This window comes from Meleagris gallopavo, chromosome 4 (genome assembly GCF_905368555.1).
Source record: "Meleagris gallopavo chromosome 4, MGAL_WU_HG_1.1, whole genome shotgun sequence".
Classification (NCBI taxonomy): domain Eukaryota; kingdom Metazoa; phylum Chordata; class Aves; order Galliformes; family Phasianidae; genus Meleagris; species Meleagris gallopavo.
This window is the reverse complement of record NC_139407.1, coordinates 49,552,698-49,577,844: the sequence shown is the minus strand read 5'-3', so window position 1 is coordinate 49,577,844 and position 25,147 is coordinate 49,552,698. Positions and strand designations below refer to the sequence as shown.

The 25,147-nt window shown below is 41.0% G+C and overlaps 1 protein-coding gene and 1 long non-coding RNA gene across 9 annotated transcripts in view; one reads left to right on the top strand and one right to left on the bottom strand.

Annotated features, from left to right (window-relative positions):
* TBC1D1 (TBC1 domain family member 1) overlaps window positions 1-25,147 on the top strand; it is a 97,026-nt gene that overhangs the window by 24,225 nt on the left and 47,654 nt on the right. For all 8 annotated transcript variants that reach the window (XM_085223326.1, XM_085223330.1, XM_085223327.1 and 5 more), the window contains one exon: window positions 22,061-22,594. In XM_085223326.1, coding sequence (XP_085079452.1) covers window positions 22,061-22,594 — 534 coding nt within the window. The remainder of the gene's footprint in view (window positions 1-22,060; window positions 22,595-25,147) is intronic.
* Window positions 14,001-20,975, bottom strand: LOC146544501 (uncharacterized). The gene is made up of 2 exons (XR_014883173.1): window positions 20,698-20,975; window positions 14,001-14,159 (listed from the first exon to the last, which is right to left on the bottom strand). It is a non-coding gene; the product is annotated as an uncharacterized LOC146544501 (long non-coding RNA).

Here is a 25,147-nt window from a genome sequence, read left to right as displayed (position 1 = left end):
ATTGTTTTGGGAAGAGGTGTCCCTTATGGATGATGGCAGCATTTCTCCAGTCCCTTTTTTGATGAAAGACTACAAAACCTTTCTTCTCTGAATTTTCTGAATCAAGCATCTGCTGTCACGAAGAATTATCTCACAATAGGGCAGAAGGGAAAAGTTTCCAAATCAGACCCATGGGGAAGAGTCTTAAGATAGTGGTGGCAACTCATAAAGCTGCTTTAACCTTACAATGAATCATTTCATTGTCTCGTACTCTCCTAATCTTGCTCTAGTTGATCTAGCATTGACTGTAGCATTTGGAGGATTTTATTCCACTGCTGAGCAGGGAACCTTGGCTCCTGTTTTACCATTCCTTACTTGAATCAAGGCTTCTTAGCGATTACAAATTTTGTAGCTGAACAATCACATGGATGCTAAAATTGGCATAAGAGTCTAGAAAGGGTTCTGTCACTGAGGCTGGTGCCCAGAGCTCTGACAAGAAATCATTCCCTTCTATCAGTCTGCTACGCAGGGAGAGGATTGCATGTTATCTCTAGGCACCAGCCCAAAGTCTTGTGTTTTTCTTGCTACTGCTGCTTAGCAGATAGCCAAAACTCTTCAGTCTACACTCTTAATTGACAAACTGAGCAAAACATTGTCATTTCCCTTTCCACTGAGTATCTGAAAGCCATTAAGAAGCCATGTTGTTTTCTTCAGTGAGAAAATGGGTTTCATCTTCAGCGTGTACATGCAGCTCCAGACAGTGGGTTCCTTTGCACTTTGCCTAAGGGAACAGCTGCTGCCAGCCAGTTACTTCTTTTCATGGGGCTGATGCAGGTCTTGTTTGAGAAGGCTTGTTGGTTTTATGATTTATCTTTTATTTTATTTTGCATCAAGAAATTGGAATTTGTTTGAATTTAACTAAAATGAGTAACAAAACTCATGATTAATATTTGGATAGAGGATCTTCTTTTCAGTATTCTCTTCCTTCAGTGGATCCAGATGAATTGTTTGTCTAGTCTTAAAATTTGATAGAGGTGGCTTAACATTCTGGTGTTATTTTGGTATCTTTTAACATAGTTGTATATTATTAACAAAATATTATTAATATTGAGAATTCTTATGACAAGCGGTATTAGTGTAATAAGAACTTCTTTTCTACCTCGTTCCTCTGACAAAGGAGAAACCATCTAGCCCACTCTTGGAATTGGAAGGGATGAGACAAGACTCAAGGACATCTTAATGAATCGTTAAAACTAAGTAACAAAGGATAAAAATTGAGGATGTTTGAAACAAAGGTCAAATAACAAATACTAGTAATTACTGCAGGCTTATTGTTTTCTTACATTTTCTCAATTGTACTTACAAAGGCTTTGTGTAGATGAGACCCTAATAGGAAAAGAAGACAAAGGGAGCTCGTAACAAGTGATTTGGGCAGAGGAAGAGAGAAGAGGAGCTGCAGAAGCAGGTTTAAAGAAAAAAATTAAGGGCAAAAACAAATTTAAAAGGGAATGGGGCGTACTGTAAAACCACCACCAAAATTAAAACAAAAGCAGCAGGAGAGTCCAGTTCTCAGGTAATTATTTTTGTGACTGTTAATGCAATTTCTTGTGAGACTTCATTCAGTGGTGACATACTGTGAAGACTCTTAAAAAATATTTACGACCATTAAACTTGAAGAAAGCTAAAATCAGAGGAGAGTGAGTCAGAAGATATTCCTTTTCTGAGTTAGGTTGAGTATAATCCCCTTCCTTCTTAATACCACTTGTATCTCCCCTCTCTCTCTTCTCTTTTAATACAGAGAGCTTTTTTTTGTTTGTTTGTTTTTGAGGAGAAATAATGAGGGTATTTGTATATGTGTAAATTTTTGAAGGACATTTATAAAATGGAAAAATCCTTTTTTCTGACAATGTAAGCTTCAGTTGGAGCTTTGAAGCATTTTAATTGCTGCTATGTTTAAAAAGAGACAAATATCTTGCTAATATTTTCCATCATAACATGGAACTGTTCATATGCACGAGGGTTACTTTTTTAAAAAAAAGATTGTACACTTAGATAAGATGGTGTCAAGTGCTACTTACTGTTTTTGCAGTACAGATGTGATTTGCCCTGGCCCTGAATTTTTCCATTTACCCAAAATGGATATACAGTATTTTTGGAGAGACAGTTTGTACAAGCCAAATTCAAAACAGAAAAGTACAGAGGTTCCCTTTTCAATCGAATATCCTGAAAATGAATGCAGTTATTGTTTTTGCTATATTGCTTTTTTGGAAGGTGAGCAAAACAGAGACCTTTTCATTTACACAGAAGAATTTAATACATTACAAACATTTTTATATCTCAACATTTAAAGCCTAGCTGCCAGAATTACTCGTATGTCTGAGTATAACCCAGTCTCTCTTCTTTCAAGGCTAGCATAAATCATCTCCATTCGACAAACTAAAGCAGGAAAAGTTGTGAAGTAGCATGCCTGAAAATCACGTTAACAGCAGAAGTTGGAATTCATTCACTGTTACTTTATCTCTTAATTCAGCACATTCAACACCTGACCACTCTTCCTACCAGCCCTGTAACATGTAGAAGATTTCTGAGTGTGTATAAGTCATACATACATCACTATAACAACTGCAGGCAGCAGGTTTAGAAGTTAAGTAGCACAAAGTGACACACTGAGGCCAACTCTTTGAGCTCTTTGGTAGTCAGGGCTAGAAGCCAAGTCTCCTGACTGACATCAGCATTTAATGGCGACTCGGAGGATGTGTGTGTATTGTTAGTTTGAAACTGTGGAAGGGTGCCAGCCAGGAAGGGGGAGCTGGAAAAGTTCCCAAGCTGGCAGAATCTCCTCAGAGAAAAGGGCAAAAATGATCGTTTAGACAAAATATTGTTCATGTTCAGCATTATAGAAATACAGCTCTAATGCTACCACCACAGAACAGATACGCTGTACAATTATAAGCGGCACGTGATGCTCTTGCATTCTTCTTGCCTGAAGTAAAAGTAAACCTAGTTTACATACATTAAATTGTAAGTACTTCTGATGTTTTGTAAGCTGCCAAGTTTAAAGCCCAGAGAAAAAAAATGCCCTTTTTTCATATTTGTGCTCCATACATCATAAGCACTAGCAGCAGGGAGAATATCTCACCACTATTATGCCAATAAACCTTTGAGACCACCACCAGAGTGAGCGTTGCTCATACAATTTATTAGATTTATGGGTAAAGAAAGTCTACATGGTCAAATTGCCCGTGGCCACCATTGTAATGACAGAATGAGCCACTGATCACCCTCGTGAATCACTTTACTTTCGCCTATAGAAAAATGGATTTCTGTTCTCCTTTTATGAAAATATGAAATGTCTTTGTCATGGATTTAGTTACAGAAGCTGTTGCATTGGTTTTAAATTAATTAAAAAACTCCAGGCAGGCTTTTGGCTCTCCAGCCATGAGAAGGTCACTGTAAGTAAGCTGCATGTTGTTAGTTAGCTTATAGTTGTTAGTATTTTGTGTCTCACCAGCAGATGTTGCTCAGGAAAGGGAGTCTACAGGTTTTCAAATTCCCGCATTAGATGTCCCCCCCAACATAAATCATAAATATAATTATAAATCTTCGAGCATGCCACCTAAACTGGTGAATACTTAGTTAATTTTAAAAGTGGGTAAACTAGTATTTAGGTTAAAGACTCCACTAGAGAGCCCTAATACTTAAGAGAAGCAGATTTTCCCTGGTTCCACCACAACCAGCTCAGCTTGGCCAAGGAGCTGCCATGCCAGACAATAGCTAAGCACGCACCACCACACACCGGTTAGTTGTGACCAGAGACATTATGTTTCCAAGGCACATTCTTTCAGCCATGTGTTCTAGCCACCTTTTCTAGGTAGGTCTTAATGTTCTGGGTTGATGTTCTGATTTGTTGTTTTCTAATTTGTTCACATAGTGTTCCTCAGCAGTTTGGTTGGTCAGATGAGCATAGCTTTGGGCAGAGCAAGAAGCTGCATTTGGCACTTCTTCATCTAACTTTAAGCAGATGAACTCTGCTGGGAAGAAGTGTAAGATGAAGCACTATGCTGTACTGTTTGGATTTTGCAAATCTCTCTCTCTTTACTTTGTCTCTATGAGGGGATGGAAAATAAAGGGCTTTTTGTATGACCCAAGCAGATCATTTCCTGTGAAATCCAAGCATTTTTTTCCCCTAATTCTGTGTCCTTCCTCCAAACTGAGGAAAATCAATTGTTTTCTTGCAGCTCTACTGCATACAGCAGGGCTGTGTGCTCAGAGGTGGGCTAGCAGAGGAACAGCTGAGCTGAAAATCTTCCTGTCAGGGAAGTGGGTCACGTCCCTTCACTTACTGGAGATTTTCGTACTACTGAAATGCTCTGATAGCTTTCTTACTCTCGAGAGATGCCACCTGCTGTATTGCTTTCAGCTTTGGAGTCCAGGTCCAGAGAATCACAAGAATGATCAGAGGGCTGGAGCACCTCTCCTATGAAGAAAGATTGAGGAAGCTGGGTTTGTTCAGCTTGGAGAAGAGGAGGCTTTGGGCAGACCTCGTTATGGCCTTCTAGAACTTAAAGGGGGCTACAGGAAAGCTGAAAAGGGGCTCTATCAGACAGTGCCGTGACAGGACTGCTTTTATGCTAACAGAGGGTTGATTATGATTAGACAATAGGAAGAAATTTTTCACAATGCGAGTGGTGAGGCACTGGCGAAGGCAGCCCAGAGAAGCTGTGGATGTCCCATCCATCCCTGGAGGGTTGGATGTCGTTCAGCCTTGGGGTAGGGATGGTGCCCCCGCCCACAGAAAGTGATCGTTAAGGCCCCCTACAACCCAAACATTTCTACAATCCTGTGACATTTCTGGAGATAGGTCTACTTGTGATTGATGTGAATTGCTATTAGATAACTTAGGAAAGGTGAACCTGACTGGAAATGTAACATTTCACAACGGTTTCCAATGAAGACTTAGTTTACTTCGATTCTGCCATACCCCCCCCCAGAAAACTACAAAACTACACAGACTGTGCGCAGCGTTCTTTTTATGGGAGTTGTGATTACTGAGTTACTGCGAACTGCTCAAAAGACCACCGAGCTCAATAGCGGCTCCCTCCCTCCCCAGCAGCCCGCCGAGCCCGGTGCGGGGAGCCCCGGCTACCCGGAGGAGGCGGAGCGCGGTGGGGGCGGGACGCGGCCCCCGGCCCGGCCCTTGTTTCCCTTCCCTTCTTTTCCTTTCCGTCGCCGGCCCGGCCTTGCCCGGCTCTTCCCGCGCGGGCGCCGCCGCGGGCAGTGCTCTGGGCGGGCGGCTGGGGCGCATGAAGGGGAGGCGGCAGGCACCGGGGAGAGCGGCCGGAGCGCGGGGCGCCTGACGGCTGAGAGGATGTCCCCATTGTTCAGCTGGGTGGCCAAGGTAGGCGGAGGGCACGGCCCGGCCGGGGGGGGGGCGGCACGCGTCCCGTGGGGCTCCGGGGCGGCGACGGAGCCCTGCTGCCGGCTCGGCTCGGGACGAGCAGCGGGGGGAAGTTGGGCTGGAAGCGGTGCGCTGCGGAGGAGAAAGCGGCGGTGAAAGCAGCGGTGAAAGCTGCGGGAAGGTGTGGTACGTGCTGGAGTCGCCTCTTGCGTGCTTTGGGATACGTGTAACTGCGCTCCCGCTGCTCGTTAAGACTTTTTTTCCCATAACGTATGCACAGCCCTCGGCTAGCCTTTATTTGGCTTACTTAAGTCTGGCAGCGTATGTGACGTGCTGGCTTTTGCTTCTGTGTGTCTGAGGCTTCAATAGTACCTTTCACCACACTTTGTGGAGCTGCACATGGATGCAGAGCAGTAGAGGTGGTTTAAACAAATCTGGAACGTAGTTTAGAGCTGATGTTTCAAAAATGTGCTTTGTTTTCCTCTCCAAAATAGGAATAGTTTTGGATTTAAAATGATATGTATGTTATTCTATGGTGAGACACAGCAGAAAGCACAGAGAGGATGGGGTGAGGCAGGCTTTGTGACAGCTGGAGTTAGAGGTTCCTCTGAGGAATTACCTGAATAAATAATACTAGGTCTTAAAGTTAAACTCATGGATGCTTGTTAAGTCCATAGAGCCCGGATCTGTTGTGCCATGTGCGTATGGCTGGTTGGCTGATGGCTGTGATGCAGCCCTCACATAGCAGGTGGAATCCCTGTGTTGGGAAGGTGACGGGAGGGAGCCTATGACACTATGCCCATGTCACATCCATTTAGATCCCAGCAGGGAGGATTTGCTCTCCCCTGTCATAGAAAGGAGTCTGCTTTCTTTTAGCAATGCTTAGAAAAGTGGAAATTTATCCTTTCCTCTTCCTATTGTTTTTGATTTTTTTTAAACCTGTTTAAGTAGCTGCCAGGTGGGGCATGTGTTAAGCAATTGCTTCTCCTGTCATCACTGTGGCTCTGTCTCATGGTGCTGCACTACAGGAGGGAATGATGCTGTGCCAGCAGCCACAAGCACACTGGCCTCATCTGCAGGTGGAGTGATGCAGTGGAGTGAATCCCGCAGAACGTGGTGTGGGGCAGCCTGTGCCCCTCTCTTGCTGTGAGCTTGTCAGGAGCACAATGCCACCAGTCTGCAAACAGCAGGCTGGGGGGTGAGGGGAGGGCACAGAGCAGAGTCCGTGGTGTGCAGACTTGGCCAAACTTCTGGGAGAAACAGGGCTCCTGCAGGAATGCACTGTTGATTTTGTTCTCGCAAGTGTTTACCGAGGTTTCAAAGCCAATTATTGCACTGCTGTTTCCTTGCAAGTGGTTAGTGTTGTTCTTTGAATGGCAGCTAATCATCAGTGCTAATTTGGGAGGGAATACTAGGCAGAGTATTGATAAAATATAAGATGAGGATTGTGAACAGAAAAAGCTATCCTGCCTGCCAAAGTCTGAGCAGTAAAATTGCAGGAAACGCTGCTGGACGCTCCCAGCACAACTGCGGGCTCTGCCAGGGTTTGTAAGATGGTGGCCCCTTTCAGAACAAGGAGGGACTGCAGGGTGTGGGGGAGACAGCCCCATGGAAACAAAGCTGGGCACTGACTGCTGAAAGTATCCCAACCTAGGAAAGAAGTGCTGAGGGTCTGCATGCAGGTTCCCTGGCTGGGAAGTACTTACAGGAGAAGTAATGTACCCCCGTGTGCTGTAAAACCAGTCCCTAGTGCTTGTGTAAGCATTACATTGCCAATTTTATGCGCTGTGTTACTCCTGTCTATGTGTTGTCTTCTGTCTATGCACAGGCTCCTTAGGGTAAGCTGTGCTGTGCTGCAGGCCCAGTCCTGAGAAGCCCTGGCCGAATCTGTGTGGGTTGGTGCTGCCCACCATGCTGGGTAACGACCTTTGAAGTAATGACTTGTTTTAATCTGCTAAAATTAGTTAAATAAAAGAATAGTTATACCTGTTTTTCCTGCATGGTTTTATAAAACTAGGTGACTGACTTCAGGGAAATCCTTGACTAAGCATCTTACAACACAGCTTATTCAAAGCGTAGTCTTAACTTTGGTCAGCTGTAGGCAGACAGTGCAGACGCTTTCATAAATAAAGGTGCTTCGATCTTCATGTTCAGTTCACTGCATTAACTGTTACATCATAACTTTCTTTCTGCAAATAATACATGGAAATGCAGTTTTTTAACAAGGTGTGGTGTACTTGTATGCCATTCAATTCACCAGTAGGAGAGAGCAGTACAGCAAGGATTGCTAAGAATATTTTTACTTCTTCCCATTGGAGGCGTTCAGGGTCAGGCTGGATGTGGCTCTGGGCAGCCTGGTCTAGTGGTTGGCAACCCCGCACATAGCGGGGGGTTGAAACTAGATGATCATTGTGGTCCTTTTCAACCCAGGCCATTCTATGGCTCTATGATTCTATGATTTACTTTAAGTAAAACAAAGCCTGCCAACTTTAGTCCTAGCTATGATTCTGATTTAGTTTTATAATGTAAGCTTCTATTCAGAAGCAGCCCCACAGAAGCCACAGATAGGACTTGACCACTGAATAAAGAGAAAATAAGAAGCAGTTCTTAGCCTAATAAGTTGTATAGATGGACAATTCAAGTTAGTACGTGCTCAGAATCTCAGCTACTTAAGACATTTATGCATAGTTTGTCTTTCTAGTTACAAAAAAAGAGTACCATATACTATAAAAAGTGTGTTTAGCTTCAGCTAATTTTGTCTACAGGATTATAAGCTAACAAGGTAAAGTAAAACAAAGTAATGTAAAAGCAAGGTTACAGTCAAGATCAAGTCTTGTTCTGTGGTGATGATGGTGGTGCGGTGGATCAGTCAGTCCTGGCCAGCTGTCCGTAGCTCTGTCCTCCCCATGCTGCAGGATGGCAGTTTCCCACCAGTCCTGGGAGAGATCTGGGGACAGTGGGGCTTCTTGTTATGGCCTCAGGTACCCTGAGAGTGGGTCCCCAGCACCAGCAAAAAGCCTGCGGGTCCTGCAGGATGGGTGGCTCTTCTTGGAGCTTAGACTGAGAATCTGATCGTTTGGATTTCTTCTGTGCTGAAAAACACATTTTAGGGCATATTCACAGTACATGTTCTGAAATTGCCAATAGCGAAACAAGAAGTGTTTTTTGTTTTTTTTTTTTCAAGGACTACTGAGGCAGGATTGCCTGTGACCTTTCCTCAGTTTGGGAAGGTCAGAAGGCTTCAAAAAAGAGAATTTCTGTGCCACTCAGTGTGGAAATGCTTGGGTATTTTAAGCATTACTGGAGTACTGATGGTAAATGTCAATTGTTTTTTATTGCAGTCCTGATATAATTCAGTATGCTTTGTTAGAAGTGATCCTGTTGATGTTCTGCCATTCTTTTTATTATTTTTCTGAATGAGTGCCTGATAGGCCTCTAGTGAAGAATGCGTGGGAGTGACAATTTACTTCATAGTGTAGGTCAGAAACTGCATATGCAATTAATTTGCCTCTGGAAGAGGATGAGAGACTGAAAATGAGGAAAAGCAAGAAATCCCTCCCCCTCCTTTTCCTTTCTATTCTGAAAGGCCTATCTTGTCTTTTTTCCTGCTCTGTTTCAGGGTATATCATACTCACTTACGAGGGTGTTTTGTTTAAGTGTACTGACTTGGCTCTTCTCTTAATTCTCACAGCTTCCAGCTGAACACCTGTGGGTTTCTTTAATCCCTTAATGAATGACTTGCTTTTTAGCCAAGATATGTTCTCTTAAGGAGCCCTCTTCACTGTTCGTTTTGACACTGTCTGCAGCTTCAAAAGCTTTGAAGTTTATCAAGCCCGCCTTAGTTTTAAACCCATCTTACTTCTAAGATGATATTTGGAGAAGTGAATTAATGATGGTGGTATCCTGCCGTGTACAACCCTCATTTAGGCTGTGCATTTACCCCCATAGCCTTGTTTCTAAATATATTTGAATATGTGGATACTGTATGAAGAATTAGAAAAATAACTGAGAATCAGTGTCAAGGAAGAATCGGGAGTGAGTCTGGTGAGAAGGCTCAAGTGCTGAGGTTCCTCTTGTAGAAGAAATCTCAGAGCCTTGAACACGGTGGGCTGAGCTGGAGGACAAGAAAGACCCTGCTTGTCTCCCAGGCTGGATGTCTGCAATGCAGGAAAGTTCAGATTTCTACAGGAGGCAGATTTCAGTGCCGGGTTCACACCTGACAGAGAATGGGAGGTTGCTGCTGCATGTATTTCTCCCCATCAGCTTTCATTTTGGGGTAAAACCATTGTCACCAGCTGACAGCACTCAGATAAGTGCAGATCACAGCCAGTTTCACCCGCCCGCTGCTCTCTGTATGCCAGTCACTCCTCGGCATCCCTGCGGGGGCTCGGCAATGACTGAGGAATGTGCACTCAGCATTTGCAATGAGGTTGGTTCCGTGGTGGAGCAGCTCTTACTCAGCAGATATCTTCTCTTCTGCTTCACTTTTATTCTCCCTCCTGCTTTTTCCTTCTCTGAATACACAGCCTGATTATGCTCCCTTTGCTCACATGTCCTGAACCCCATGGGGGAAGTGCAGGATGCAGGCAGGCTCACGCAGCCCTTGTGGCTGTACAGATGAGTATGGCAGTGTCCTCTGCATCTGCAAGGTGCACTAAGGCTGCTTAGCGAGGTGTGGGTCTTTCCATAGTGAAATTCCCGATCATGCAGATTTCAGCTTACGAAGGCTTTTCTGCTGAATTGTTTATGTCTCTGAATTAATTTCTTATGAGTATCCACTTTCAGGTTCACTGTCGACCTTCAGGTTTAATAAGTCAAGGCAGATGGGGTAGCTGATCTTGCTTCTTAATACAGGTCCTGTCCTCTGCAATTCGAAACAAAACACTTAGACTCCAGCTGAGAACTGCTTTCCTTCACTAAAAAGCTCTCTAGAAACCAGGGCCATTAGCTGTCCTCACATGGTAAATGTGCTCTGTGCCAAAACCAAAAAGCACCAGTTGATCCTGCAGGATCAGGGAAGGTTTCTGGTCGCATTAGAGGCAGACAGTGCAACTAAGTTTTGATTATTATTATTATTATTTTTATTGTATGTATGTGTGGCATGGCAGTTTAACTTTGATTTACCTATGATGATCTAAAGTACTGCTTGAAATCATGACCTGCTTTCTGGAAGACTAATAGGATGTGCAGTAGAGATGTTTCTGAGAAAATGAGCACAGAGGTTTGACAGATTTCTGTCTGGTTCCCCAGATAGAAATATCCATGAGAGAAAGGTTAGGCAAAACACTGCTTTGAAGAAGCCAGCTCCAGAGCTGCAAGTTTGATTCCAGTTTGTAATTTCCACCATCCTGTGACTTTAGAAGCAGTGGTATTTCTCAGAAGCCTCTCCTTTAAGGGGATGTTTATACCTTTTTTTTTCCCGTGCCAGCCAATAAATGCTTACAATTTTTGAATCAAACAATGAGAAACATTTCCTAAAGTTGAAAGAGATGAGGTTTTATATGTGCTATAGAGGCTGACTAGAGACTTAGCAAGTAAATCTTCAATAGAAACAATGTTAATTGACTTATAGCTTGCATATAAGTACTTTTTTTTTTTTTTTTTTTTTAAATGAGAAACCTTTATGGTCCATCTGTTTAAGCTAAAATAGTAATGGAAGTTGGGGGAAAAATAATTTCTGCCTCTGTATTGTTTGGTTTTCTTTTTTTATGTAAAGATACACATGTGAAAAATGTAAAGAACATCTCAAGAGATGTGCTCAAGGAGGAGCTTTCTTCCTATTTGCGTGGAGGACGGACAGTTGAAGGAATAGAGGGGAAAACCAGCTGGAACTTGGGGAGCAGAAGCTGGGGCAAGGAAAAATTTAGCCCCTGAATCTTGCTTTCATCACTGAGTTATTTGTACTGAGTTGCATCTGAATTGGGTTTGGTTATTCTTAATTGACTTACAGTAACAAATTCTGAGATGAATCAGTGCTTAAATATATGAGAATGTCAAGCCTGAGGAGGTTGTCCAGAATTTCTGGGGATTAGACTTCTGTCTGTCACTATGAGGTACACTGTGAAGAGAATAACATCATACATCTCCATCCATTACAAGGGCAGTGTGCACTTAAGTGTAAATGTTGATAGTGCTATTAAAAAATGCATTAAATTCACCTTTGCTGAAATATCTGGAAGTTTCTTCGTAACTCAGAAGTTGCTGGCTTTGGATTTTTTTCTTTGTGCCTTTGTAACATCATAAAAAAAAAAAAGTCTTTTTTTTTTTTTTCCAGGGGGAGTCTTTGATATGTAGTAACCAAACAGGATTTTCAGCTATAGATCACCTGTGAAATTGCAGGGCTGAGGAGAACAGACTGTGTGCACTGATACAGGCACAGTGCTGGCTACTGACAATGACAGTGCTGAGCTGAGCTAAACAGCCTCTTGCGTTTTCAAGCAAACATGTTGTTGTTGTTTTTGTTCTTTGTGTTTATTTCAAGGGGCTGTGTAACCAAATGTCATACTTTTATTAGTTTACGGGACTGCATTGCTGCTGTAGTACCAGTGAGGTGAGCTCCCTGAAGTGCTATGTAGGTGGAAATGTAGATGGTTAGCACTCTATAATTTAATGCTGGTTTTGTTTCTTTGGACCTTTTTATAGCTTCCAATTTCTTCAAAGGCAAACGATGGAAAAGGAGATATGTTAGAAGTGTTTTGGTATTTTGGACAGTGATGTGCCAGATATCTGTTACAACTCTGTTGGTAGTTACCCAGACTATGAACTAAAACTACATGCTGGAATTTTGGGTAAATCCCACTGGAATATAACCCATAGGGTTTAGCATTCTGTGAATGTGATTGGCATTTTCTCTTGATATACGGCTCTGTGGGGGTGGACTTCAGAAGTGCATTTTTACTTGAAAAGATAGTTTAGGGAGCTAATGCTACATTTTGTTTGTGAAGTACAGAATTGGATACAAATGAATGTGTAGTTTTTTATAATTCAGGCAGCATTTTGTCTCAGTTTGGTGTTTCTGAAGGTTCACTAATGCTTTTCACTTAAAAGAGCAAACAGAAGAACCCAATCCTCTTGTGGATTAGGTGTGGCTGAAATAGCAGGAGTCCCTGCTGCTGACATCATTCTTTGAGTCAAAGAAAGCAACACTTGCAAGGAGTCTTTCCTTCAAAACTTTTCTTCCTTTCCTTACTGCTTTCCTTCAGCTAGATTCTTAGCATGACCCATAGGGGATCATCCTTGTATCTCCCACCAGCTTTTTGTGGGGACTTCGTTAAGTCAGTGACATCAGTTTTAGAAATGTGGAATGCTTACCAGTCACTTTTGTGTTTCCTTGGTGAGTAAGTGTTTAAATATAGAATACTTTGGAAATACTGTGAAGGTCAGAATTCAGTCACCGTGAAAGGGGTGTAGCTGTGTGAATTATCCAGCTTAGCTAAGTTTGGTGTTTGGTAGTCATCCATTTGTAGTTACCATTCCATTTTCTAAAGGAATTCAGCCTTAACTGAAGAGAGGAAAAGGGGGAGACGAGGGGGGGAAGGAAAATTTACTTTTGGAAAAAACTGGGTAGGTCTAGAATAGCAATCTCATAGCATCAAAAGCAGAACAGATTCTGAATTTTCATGTTTATCATTATAGTTTGTGACTGAATAAAGTATGATATAGATAAAATTTGATACATAGTAGTAGGAGCTCCATAAATGAGCATGGAGACAAACTTTTATCAGCATGTCTTTTTGTGGATCACACTTCTTACATTGAGCTAACAGTGTAAGACACTTTTTCTTGGGAAAGGCACGGTGGCTATATCTGTAGAGTGATTTCCAGTTTTCTTGTTTCCATCAGTCCAGCTAGCTTGCTCTGACTGTAGTGATGGAGGAACATCATTAATATCTTAACAAACATCTTGAGAACCTTCCATTTTCAGACAAATCAGTCTGGCTCTGTCGTCGTTGGCACAGGCTGCAGATCTAGAGATCTGTCAGTGTAGGTCTGGAATGAATTTTGTATGGGATATCAACATGGGATTTCTTGTCAGCAAGAAGAACCAGTTCCATAATCTGGAAAGATTGCTAAAATTTCTCTTCTAGCTTCTTGTTCTTAGGTATTTCTAGGGTGGCATGTTGGCTTGTCCTTGAGATGGCTTTCAGGAATGAGACCATAGCTCCATTTGTCTCAGGGTTATCTTTTATGAGCGTTTTGACGACTTTCGTCCATGTAGGGCTGAAGGCGCAGCTTTATCTAAAAGTGACATCTGTGCTCTGTTGTGGGTCGTGCAAATTCACTTTTGACTGTCCATGCTTGGCTGGCCTGGAGCAGTTAAAAGAGTGAGAGAACAGCCAATGAAGTTGCCGATGTTTAAATGAAGAAATGAGATCCAGTCAATCACCAAAAGCTCAGGCAGGTGCGCTTGGGTGTGATGCAGTGCTCTGTGGGATGTTCTTCCAGACTTAGGTTGATGATCTGCAGCCCAACTCTACAGTTGATGCGTTTCTACAACCCACGATGGCATTTGCAGAGAAATGCTGCCTTGTAGGCAGCCTGTAATTAAACAGCACATTTTCCATGGTGATCAACTTCCCCTGAATACCGCATTAAATATCTTCTTCAGATATCTAGTATCTCATTTTGTTGGTTTGTTGGTTTTTTTTTTTTACTTCACTTTATGCTGACATAGTGGATTTTACACTGTAACTTTTAAAGGTGCCTTCTGTAAGGGTTTGTGGAAGAACTGCTCTACAAAGATGCTTTCTCCAAACTCTTTTCTTGCAAGCTTTTGTCACATCTGAATGAGGGAGAGAAAGGAGCTTTAAAAAAAAGTTGAACTTTCACCTACTTTAAAACATATGGCCATCCTAAAAACAGGAGAGAAGAAGCAGGTTCTTAATGTGTCTATTATAAACAGGAATTAGGAGCACTTGCTTTTTCAGACAATAATTCCATGATCTTAGGAGGAAAAACTAGCAAATTTCCCTAATGTGATCTGGCGATGTCTTAATGGAGGGGATCTTGAGTAAATAGCTTTCTGTTCATGTTGTTGCCCATTAACATTGCATCAATAGCTTTCTATAAATGCAGAAAGTATTTAGGAAAGCACTGTGTTGTGGACTCTTGATAGTGATTTAGAAACAATTTCCCGGGCAGTTGGAACCGTGACCTGTCCTACGGTAGCTAAATTTCTTCACAAAAGGCTGAGTGGTTTTCATTAAATCGTATGATAAATTGAATATGTAAAAAAACCGATAAATTGTATGATTTAGTTAGTATAGCCCATAATAAATAGCGCTAAGTCAGTAAGCTTTCTATGAGTTGGTCATTTCAAAATTCAAAGCAGAGCCTAATTCTGTAGCTTGTTAAGCATTTTTCTGTATGTTCCCTGTATGTTAAAGGTCTTGTTAGGTTTTGGGGGTTATTCGGGTATATTTTTATATTGGTTTTTCTCCTTTTCCATTCTGTTGCATTACGAGTGGCTGGTCAAAATTATAAGCATTAGCTGTATTAAACTTCAACCTTTGTTAGTTCTGTAAATTACCTAGCTGTTACTAGGAAGACCGTTGGTGTAGGAAACAAAGGCTGGCAATCACCTTATTTCAGTTTTCCTGTTCAAATGAAGTAAATTTGAAACAAATACATTATTTGGGATGATTTGCAATGTATTTTAGAAAAAAAAAATTAAGAACAACAGCTAGTATAAACTGTATATGTGGACTTCACAGAGCTATATAGCTAGCAAGTTTTAATAATGTTTGTTGCTCCCAGTAACTTGTCACATGAGAAGGTGACTTAAATTCTAACTGCTTTTCTGAAGTGGAAATTGGATTGTTTTCAAGGCAATATCTCTGGTGAACTGGATGTCCATGGGAAGATTAACTGTTGCTTTCCAGTCTTGCTCATGTGTGAGTTGACTCGAGGCAGCTGCAATCTGTTATTACACAGCAAAGCAGCAAATTCATGTTTCTCCAAGAACATATTGGTTCGCTTGCATTTTGTACCACGTCAGCAAAATACTGAAAGAAGCTAATTGCCTTCTGCACTCTGGTTCTCTTGGGACCTCTATAAGTAAACTTAATGTTTGAATAAGTTTCTTCCCATGAAAAACATCACATTCTACCCCAAATAGTACTAGGGAGGGGGACTATTGGAGGACTATGTGGGGCTTTCTCGTCCCTCAGGACACTTTATTGTGTTGGCAGAGTAAGAGAGATACTGTTTAATTCTGTTGCAAGTAGAGCAACACAGATTAACTTGCACATTGTGCCAGTCAAAGTTGTTCACAGCATTTCCTTCTCCTTCCCCAATGGAAACTTCCAAATAAAATTCTGGAGGAGGGGGATTTCCGAAACTCATTTGGATCAGCTGCCTAAGGGGCCTGTATTGGAAATACCTTCAGTTGTAATGAGGATATATGACAGCTCAGGTTTTCTTCCCTTCTTGTTTGGAGTTTGGATATTGCTAGAAGAGACAGAACAATTTGTGTCTTATTACTGTTTGAAATTTGCCCTATTTTGCCTGTTGTACCTACTTTGTTAACTGTGATAAAAGCTTGAGGGCCAAGTAAACAGGGAGATAACCTGATTTCTGTTGTACTACTGGAATTTAATCTGATGGTTTTCTTTCTCCCTAAAAATGTCCTTAGTAACTCATTTCCTGTTTTAAATTCTGTTGTTTCTTACACTTCAGTTAAAAAAAGTAAAAAAAAAAAAACAAAAAACAAAAAAACCTGTCCTGAAAACTTTCAAATGCCATCACTGACTCTTTCCATTTATAACCATCTAAGAATAGGATTCCTTCTGTTACCCATCCTGAGCCTCCAGCTCTGCCTTACATGTTTCTCAACCCATTAAGATTGCTGCTTACACTACCAAAAATAAGAAGATTTAATGTGTGTTTGTAATGAATGAGCACAGATGTTTCTAGCTATTGCTTTACAACTGTTGTTGCTCCCATGCTAGGTAGTCACTCTGTAAAATGTGGGCCAGGAATCCTTCGGGTATGACCAGTAGTCTCTGGTACACCTTTAATTGTCATTTCCATTTATAAAATTTTGTGATAAGAAAACTTTGAAACAAATGATGGAGAAGGGAGCACTGTGGATATGTTAACCTGTTACTTGAAATACCTGTTGACTTGCTTTATTGTTGCTTCAAAGTTATGGTACTGAATGGAGGGGCTGACAAAGCTGTACAAGATGAAAAGGAATGGTTTGTACTGTAAGCAGAGAAAGGGGTTTGGGAAGAATGAATTGCTACCATGTAATAAACTTTCCAGATACGGAATAAAGTATGCTAATAGGCTTCCCAAAAGCAGATTCTGTAAGAGTATCTTCTTCAGAGCCAGTGGGCTGCCCCTGCATTCGATGCTGCTCTAAAATGGAGGCGTTCCATTAATTGCAGTTTATTTTTGATCATTCTTTTTCATGGAGAGGAGTAAAAGGTAATCAGCAATCTAGGACATGGTGGAGTCACTGTCCCTGGAGGTGTTCAAGAAATGTTTGGCTGTTGTACTGATGGACACGGTTTAGTGGGAAATATTGGTGATGGGTAGATGGTTGGACTGGCTGATCTTGGAGGTCTTTCCAACCCTGGTGATTCTATGATTTTATTTGTCAGATTTTGTGATCTTTTGTACTTTAAGGAAGGTATGTCTTTAGAGCTGTTTAAAAAAAAAAAAACAAAAACAAAGCAAACAACTTTCAAGTGCGTCAGCAAAATGATGCATCTCTCAGGGAGGAAACACTACCACTAAATAGATTAGTCCAGTTTAGCTAGAACATTGAGTACAGTTATGTTCTATTTCTGAACTTGTTTACAATAATCTATAAAAGCTTTCTGCAGATACTGTTTTTTAGAAAGGAAAGGTAATTTTTTTGTGTGTCTATTTAAATTGAGTGGAATGCTCTCCTAATGGTCTTACTTTGCAAAACTGCAACTATTTCCATTAGTCTAAGGAGCTATGAAGAGACTTCTGAAGATGAGATTTGTCTGTAATAAAGCAAATGTGATGGTGTGGAGTCAGCATGCCATCTATGGTCTATCGATCTGCTATAGTTGGCAATTTGTGGACCTGTAGGAAGTATTGTCATGTTTCTGACTTATATGATAACTTGTTAACTGTAAGAGTGTGCATGGGCTATGTGGAGCTCCACTCCAGGTGGTGGCTGTGTCACTAATTTCCAAGTGTGCTACTGTCACTCAGCCACTAGGCTCCAGGTCAAAAGGATCTAGGTTTAAGCAGATGACTCTTTTCTACCCCACACAGAACGTTTTTAGTGCATTCTTGTTCATCAGCTTCCTGCATACATCCTAGCAAAACTTCAGTCAGCCCCAGCACTCTGATTTATCTCATTCTCTGCGTAATGCCCATTCAGTGCCTAACAAAGCAAACCACACCTACAGCTAGATATGAAGCATGATAACTTTTCCTTTCATAGGTCGGGGGTGATATTCAGCCGCTGTGATTTCCCTTATGGAAGTTGAGAAGCTGTTACTGTCATGCTTTACAGTCTGGTGTCACAGCCCTTCCCTGCCCATATCCCTGCTGTGTGGTTAGCCTTGGCAGTTTGCTCTTGGTGCTGCCCCTTGCAGTCTTGTGAGCTTGCTCCAGCTTGCTCTCCTTGTGAAAAGCTACCCACAAATTCTCTGGTTACATGTGACACCTCGTGTGTATTCCGTACTGTAAAGAGAAATGATGCTGCCCGTTATTGATTATTGTTATTCTGCTTCCCTTCTGCTTTGAACCCATGCAGTTAAAATTGACTTCTGCCAGTGGTAGGTACAGAACTGTGAGATAGAGTAACATACATAGCTCGTAAAGTTGCTGAAAGAAGCAAGTTATTTGTTAATAAGATAAGTAGAGTGCATACAGCTGCAAAATTTTGGGTCAGACATTTTGAGACATGAAATCGTGGAGCTAAGGTGATCCCATGCACCCATAGATTTGAAGTACTTGGCACAAGTCCTGCTTTGATGGGAACCGCAGCATGTTTATGTACATAAAAATAAAGTGATAGAAGCTTGGAAAGCGTTGTCGTCATCCAGGGCATAGAGGAACTATGAACTTTCTGCCTCCCTTTCTGTATTAAATCTTGGTGGGAGGCATAAAAGACAACAAATAGTAGAAGAAGAAAGCTAGTAATTAAAGTACTGCAAAGAACTGAACATTTGGAAAATAAGAGTTGAAGTTAATGACTGGAGAAAGTCATTGAGGTCAAGGGGGCTGTAGAGCAGATTCTCAGCAATATAAGAAAATGCCATGAAGACACTTAAGATAAGACCTGAATATAAAAGGTCTTTCACTAAAATGGAAATGAACTTGAAAAGTTTATCTTTTCTACCTTTAATTTATGTTGAAATTGTTGTAAGGGAATTCTATTGTTTTGAATACATCTTTTTTTAATTTGGTGAGAGATTGAAGACTGTGATTGTTCTGCGTGCATTTAGTTCATTATCTGGTTAAACTAGTAGGTGAGACTTGTCACAGAGAAAATCCTAGCTGATGGTGCCATGACTTGTGAAAGCAGTAGGTTTCTCACTGGGACAGGAGGCCATGGGGGTGGGCAACAGCACCTTCAGAAATTGCTTCCAAATTAAATTATGATTCTAAAAAGAAATGACTCTGCAGTCTCTCAACGTTTTTTTTAATCAGTGAAATCTATAAATTAACGTACTTCAGATCTAAAAATGATAAGCTTCACATCTTCTGTGTGGGGAAAAAAAATGGTATACTGTGCATGGTATAGGAGCTGACCAACACACAAATCTACATCAGGAAGTTGTAGATATGGCTTGTGTTTTGCTTGATTACCCAAGAATCAAATCACAAGAGCACTCAATGTTTTAGTTCTGTGCTTTGCTTCTGAAAAATAAACATTCTAATCATAGCAGAAATAACTTAAAAAAAAAAAAATTATATATATATATATATATATATCAGCAGTCCATTGTTAGTTTTAGAGGCTATAGAAACTCTTCTTTCAGTTCAGTTTCAGCTGTACTTTCAGTCCATCAGTCCTATTTGGCTCATGGGAAGATCTGTTTGGGAAAGATTCAGGGTGGCTTATGTTGTTGTTCTGTGCTTATTTTTGTGGTTTCAGGGAAGTAATTTCAGGTAGTCAGGAATAATTTTTAGGAAAATAATTTTAGGTCACCAGAAGTTATTTCACTGATTACAAGAATAATCTTCACCACTAATTACATATTTATACTGAGAAACAAGTCAGAAAACACTTAAGAGAAGAATTATTCTAGAAGACAGAATTAATGCAGCAGAAGGAAATCATACATACAAGCAACAGACTTCTACCACAGATCAGTAGGCACAATTACTCATGTGTTTGTAGAGATATTGGTATCTAACTCCCCAGACTGAGGTAGGAAAGGCCTCTTTTTTGGAGGGCATCTTGTTGGGCCTCCTGGTCACAGTAGGATCAGTTGGAGCGGGTTACTCAGGGCAGTATACTGTCAGGCTTTGAGTATCTTAGTGACTGGGGACTGTGACCTCTCTGGACAGCCTGTGCTGATGTGTGGCCACCCTTCCAATCAAAAAGTTTTTTTCTTGCATTCATGTGGAATTTCCTGTATTTCAGCTTGTGTCCATTGCCTCTTTTCACTGAGTACCATGAGAAGAGGTGGACTTTTCTTGGAGGGGCTGGTTCTTGAAAATCAACCAGCAATTCTAGATTCCACTTCCTTCCACTGCAGTTTCCCAAGGAATTCTTCCAGTCAGAGCCATGAGCTGGCCCAGGTCTGCTTTCCTGAAGTTCAGGGTTGTAGAATCATAGACTCATCTAGGTTGGAAAAGACCTTCTAGATCACCAAGTCCAACCTGACCTGTCCCACCACTACACGATGTCATTCATTTGCACATTTCTTGAATGCCTTCAGGACTTGGGAACACCACCACTACCCTGGGCAGCCCGTTCTTCCTAGGCTTGACCACTCTCTCTGTTAAGAAATTCTTCCTAATGTCCAATCTAGATCTTCCTGGTGCAATTTGAGACCATTTCCTTGTGTCCTGTTGCTTAGGATCATGGAATCACCAAAGTTGGAAAAGGCCTCCAAGATCACGTGATCATATCTGCCCAGTTCCCTCTTCTTACAGGGCTTAAGTTCACGATTTCATGGTCAGTGAAGGCTGCTCCCAAACTTCACCTCCCCTGGAACTGCCCAGTGATCTGCTTCTTAATCTGGAAACAATTCATCATGATAGATAAACATTTGCCAGGATAGAGCCTTGTAGTTTATTTTAAGAATTAAAAATAGATACATTTAATTTACAAGTCATAAATTTGTTCTTTTTCCATTTTTTTAAATACATTTACTTACTCTCCATATACATCCAGGTCTGTTTGCTGAGGGAGCCAGGGTCAGAGAAGCACAAAACATGTTCATTCTTCATTTCCAGATAAGTGCATAAAAGGCCTGGAATGGTACAGGAGGGTGAAAAGAGCACAGGCTTTGATAAAAACAAGAGCAGTTCCAGGAAAAAAAAGTTTCATTCTTTTCTTATTCACCATAGCATCTTTTCCTCATTAATGAAAAGAGATGAACATCTAACATACACAAGTGTCACATGAACTGATGTGGTTACTTGCTGCTTCATCCTAATATGTTGAGTGGCTAAAAAATTGTGAGATTTTTATAACACTGAAATGGACTTTGAGCTGACTACGGAGCAAATGCGTGCTATTTGAGATAATAAAGGCTTGTTATATCATCAAGTTCTTCTTTTACATGATTAAAAAATGAAGCACAAAGCTTCCTGAGCATCCTCCTGCAGCCATGACCCTGTGTTTACCTTCCCCTTTGCCCTGGCTGGGAGATCAGCTGATGGCTCAAAGGTGAGGCAGTACTTCTTGAGTCATGCTGAGTATTTCGTCATCTCTTGTTGGAAGTCTGCAAGCTATGTGCATGTGTGTGATTTGTTGTTTGTTCAAATGATTGTACTGAAGTCCTTATGAGCACCTGGAGTACACTCAGTTTTTATTGTGTAACCTTTTTTTTTTTTTCTCTCCAAGTTATTTGCTGTTTCCTCTATTGGTTTACATATATTGTTGTTACGATAAGTAAGCTATAGAAATCTCTGAAGAAGATGGAGGCTGCGTCTCCAGTGCATTTTGTAGGTCAGGGATGCCTTCTCTCTTAGGGAAGATGACTTCCCTGGATTTTAATCTACTGCTCCCTGGCTTTCTTCTGTGCTGTCTGGAACTGAACACTTGTGAAGTAAGCTGTTGATTCTTTATGGGGAGCATTTGTTCTGTCAGGAAACAGCCACACTTGGTATGACCTGTTCTCCAAGGAATTGAGAGAATTAAGAAGCTGGCAGAATTCTCTCCTTTAACCAAAGATCATGGCCCTGTGGCAGCAGCATGTGCTGCAGAGGAACCTCTGTCTCAGTTGAATCAGAGCACTGCAATGTCACCAGAACCAGCAGTGCTCTTCTGATAACACGTAGATGATGCTGAACTCTTGATAGAGAAACAAATGGGCAACGTATCTAGTCAGTGTTTTATCTTATTGTAACATGGATCTGTTGGAGAAATACAGGATCACTTCGACTGGTCTTTCAGAAAGTAAAAACAGATCAGTCGTTTAAGAGCAATTGCTGCAGGGAGCCCCTTTTAGTGTTGCAACTTGCTTGTCATGAAGCACAAGATGCTAATCTTGTGGATTTTTTTTCTTCTTACAGGTGCCTGAGATTATAAGCTCTATTCGACAGGCTGGAAAAATTGCTCGTCAAGAAGAGTTTCAGAATAATCTTTCAGATATTGAAGACCCTTTTGCCAAAAAGTTTGAGGTGCTGTTCTGTGGACGTGTGACTGTAGCACATAAAAATGCACCCCCAGCACTCATAGATGAATGCATTGAGAAATTTAATCATGCGAGTTGTACAAAAAAGTCAGATTCCGACTCCTCATCCCAACAACATGAAACTGCCAATAACTCCGGAGGCTTCTCTTTCAGCGACAAATTTCGGTCTGTCTTCCAGCCCTTGATGGGTGAAGAAGAGGAGAAAAGGCCAATTAGGAAATCCTTTTCCCAACCTGGACTTCGTTCCTTGGCTTTTAAGAAGGATTTTCAAGAGGGAAGCCATAGGAGTAACAGCTTTGTCAGGTCTTTTGAAGAAGATGCTATTTCACTAAACCTAAAAAGTCAACTTATCTATGGACACAGTGTTGTGCAGCCAACAGACATTGCAGAAAACCGGACAATGTTGTTTACGGTAAAGCAAGATTTGCAGCTAATGGTGGTGGTCTCACATCTTGGAGTTTGGAATGGCAAACAGCAGAGCTCTTTTTCTTGCAGATGGCAGTTACTTCTTTAATAATTTAATTGCAATTACCAGAGCAAAAACTAAACTCGCCTACTTCTGACTTTGTCAGTATAAATTATTTTATGTAGTTAAAATGGCTCTGTGCTACATACTTTAAAACAGCACTATCTGAAGCGCTGGGCTTCTAAAGAAAACTTTTTAGAATGCAGCAGGAAGTTAGCCCCTAGTTATACAGTTGCAACACAGTATGTGTAGTTATTCTGGCTATTAATGGTAGAAATAAATTTACAGGTGAATGAAGCACATGTAACTAGGGCAGAAGAAACGAACCATTATGTGGGCTAGTAGAATTTATGTTCTATGGTAAGCAGCATAATTTATGAAGGATTTCCAGCTTCCTAATGTCTGTGTAATAATGCAGTTGTACAGTGACTCCTTCCCCTACTCCACACTACATACACTGCTGTCTTGCTTTTGTGTGGCTGGGAATGCTCTTACCATGATAAGTAAGCAGCAAAGTACCTTTTCAAGACCTTAGAAAGAAGTAAGGGTTTGTGCTATATGCTCCTTCTTATAATCCTTCTGATTGATAATTTACTTATCATGTTTTATATTTCATAATATCTTACAATACAAATCTGGAGCTGACTGCAGTAGCTGTCAGCTGTTATGAGCTCATCTCAGATCTGTCAGCTGCTTTTAGGGGTAGGAGTTTTTAGGAGCAGTAACAGCATTTTTTAGGAGGAAAGAGAACTGCTGCTGATTGCCAAGGTTGTATGTCTGTAAAAAGTAACGGTAAGAGGTGTAGTTAGCTATATCTGGTTAAAAACTTCTGTTCACTTGAGTCAGGCTGGTAGCAGAGACAGGAATGGAAGAAGATGGAGTGACATTTTGCGCTCTAGTAAAAACAATTCCATCTTTACCTTCTCCTGAGCAGATACTTCACACAGAAGATATAAATGCCCCTTATAATAAGATAATAATTCCATTATTAATTCATATATCTATTTTAGAATCAGGAAGATTAGAGATGGGCATATTTGAGTCCAGGTCCTCTCACTCCAGTGAGTACATTTTTCCTTTATATTAAACAGGTACAGCAGTTCTCGGAGAGGCATGCAGCTCCAGCTTGGATATAACATCAGTCACCTGCTGGTAGCCTCATTTCCAAATTCTGCAGCTCTGCTGCTCTGATTTTCTGTCTCGGTTTGCTTTTTGCCTGGAAATATATTGTTTTAGTATGCACAGTTGTTTATTTTGTCATTCGGCTAGTCTGATGTTAGCTGAATATGAGGAAGTAGAGTTACCCTGCTTTGTGACTCTGGTACCCACAAGCTTGTGGCATAGCTGAGTTCATGGGTAGCCCCCACGTTCATCAGTTTCTGAGTATGCATATGGTGTGTACAGGTTTTCATCTTTGCTTGTCACTTTGTGTGTGGCTACATAAGAAATGATCACGAATAACTTCATGGCCAGAGGAAAACAATTGTTTGTATCTTCTCATTTAAAGAAGTTTGTTTTTTTTTTTTCCAACCCTGTAAGAGACTCTGGTCTATGAGGTGTGAAAAATGTTCGGATCAGCTATCTGCTAACTCTCCTGACCTGGTTCATACAGTCTGGATTTTTAATTTTGTTCTGAAGAACTGCTTCCCTAGCCATTCTCTTTGGCTTTTTTGTTTGTTTTGTTTTTATAGTATTCAGCTCACTTCTGATTATTTCCACTGTCCTGTGACCAAATATGAAAGGCATTTTAGGGGCTGTGCTAAGAGTGAGCCTCTGAGGAAGGGGAAGAGGGGTAGGCTCCTAAATAGGTGTAAGAAGAAATAACTCTTAGAACACCTATGAGGTCATCCCTGGGGACAGTAGAAGAAAACCAGTGGGGAAAATGGTTCTGTTGGGTTGAGTGAAGGAAGAGGTGGAAGGTGGATATGCAGGGCTGCTTTTAGACACAAAGAGGTGGCACATCTCACTCTGCCCTTTTACACACAGGATTCTCCCTCCCACATCTTCATAAAGTTGCAGGTGTATTGATGACACCGATTTTTTGGGGATTTGGTAGTTGTTGAAGCTTCAGCAAATTTGTCTAAGTCAAGTTGTGAATGGATCAGGATTCTTTTTAAAAATCTAATACAAGGCTTACTCTTAGCAGACTTTCTGATGTGCTGAGAACTGTTAGGAGTCTGAACATAATCCATTAAAATATTACAAAGGTATTGCCAAGAGTTGAGAAATATGAAACAATAAAATATAAACCTTATAAAAAGCCTTCACCCATCAATAGTTTGCATCAGCTCTTGAGTCACTGCTGTGCAAATGGCCTACTGATTAAATTAGGTTAAAAAATACACTCCAGTAACTTCATTTTTATAGTTAGAGCCTTTAAATTAGATGTTATGAGTATCTTAAATAAAATAAATTAAATAAAATCCAACTACTTCTTCCCTCCAGTAAGTAAATAAATAGAGTGGAATACAGCTAGAGGACACAAATGGATTTAAATTT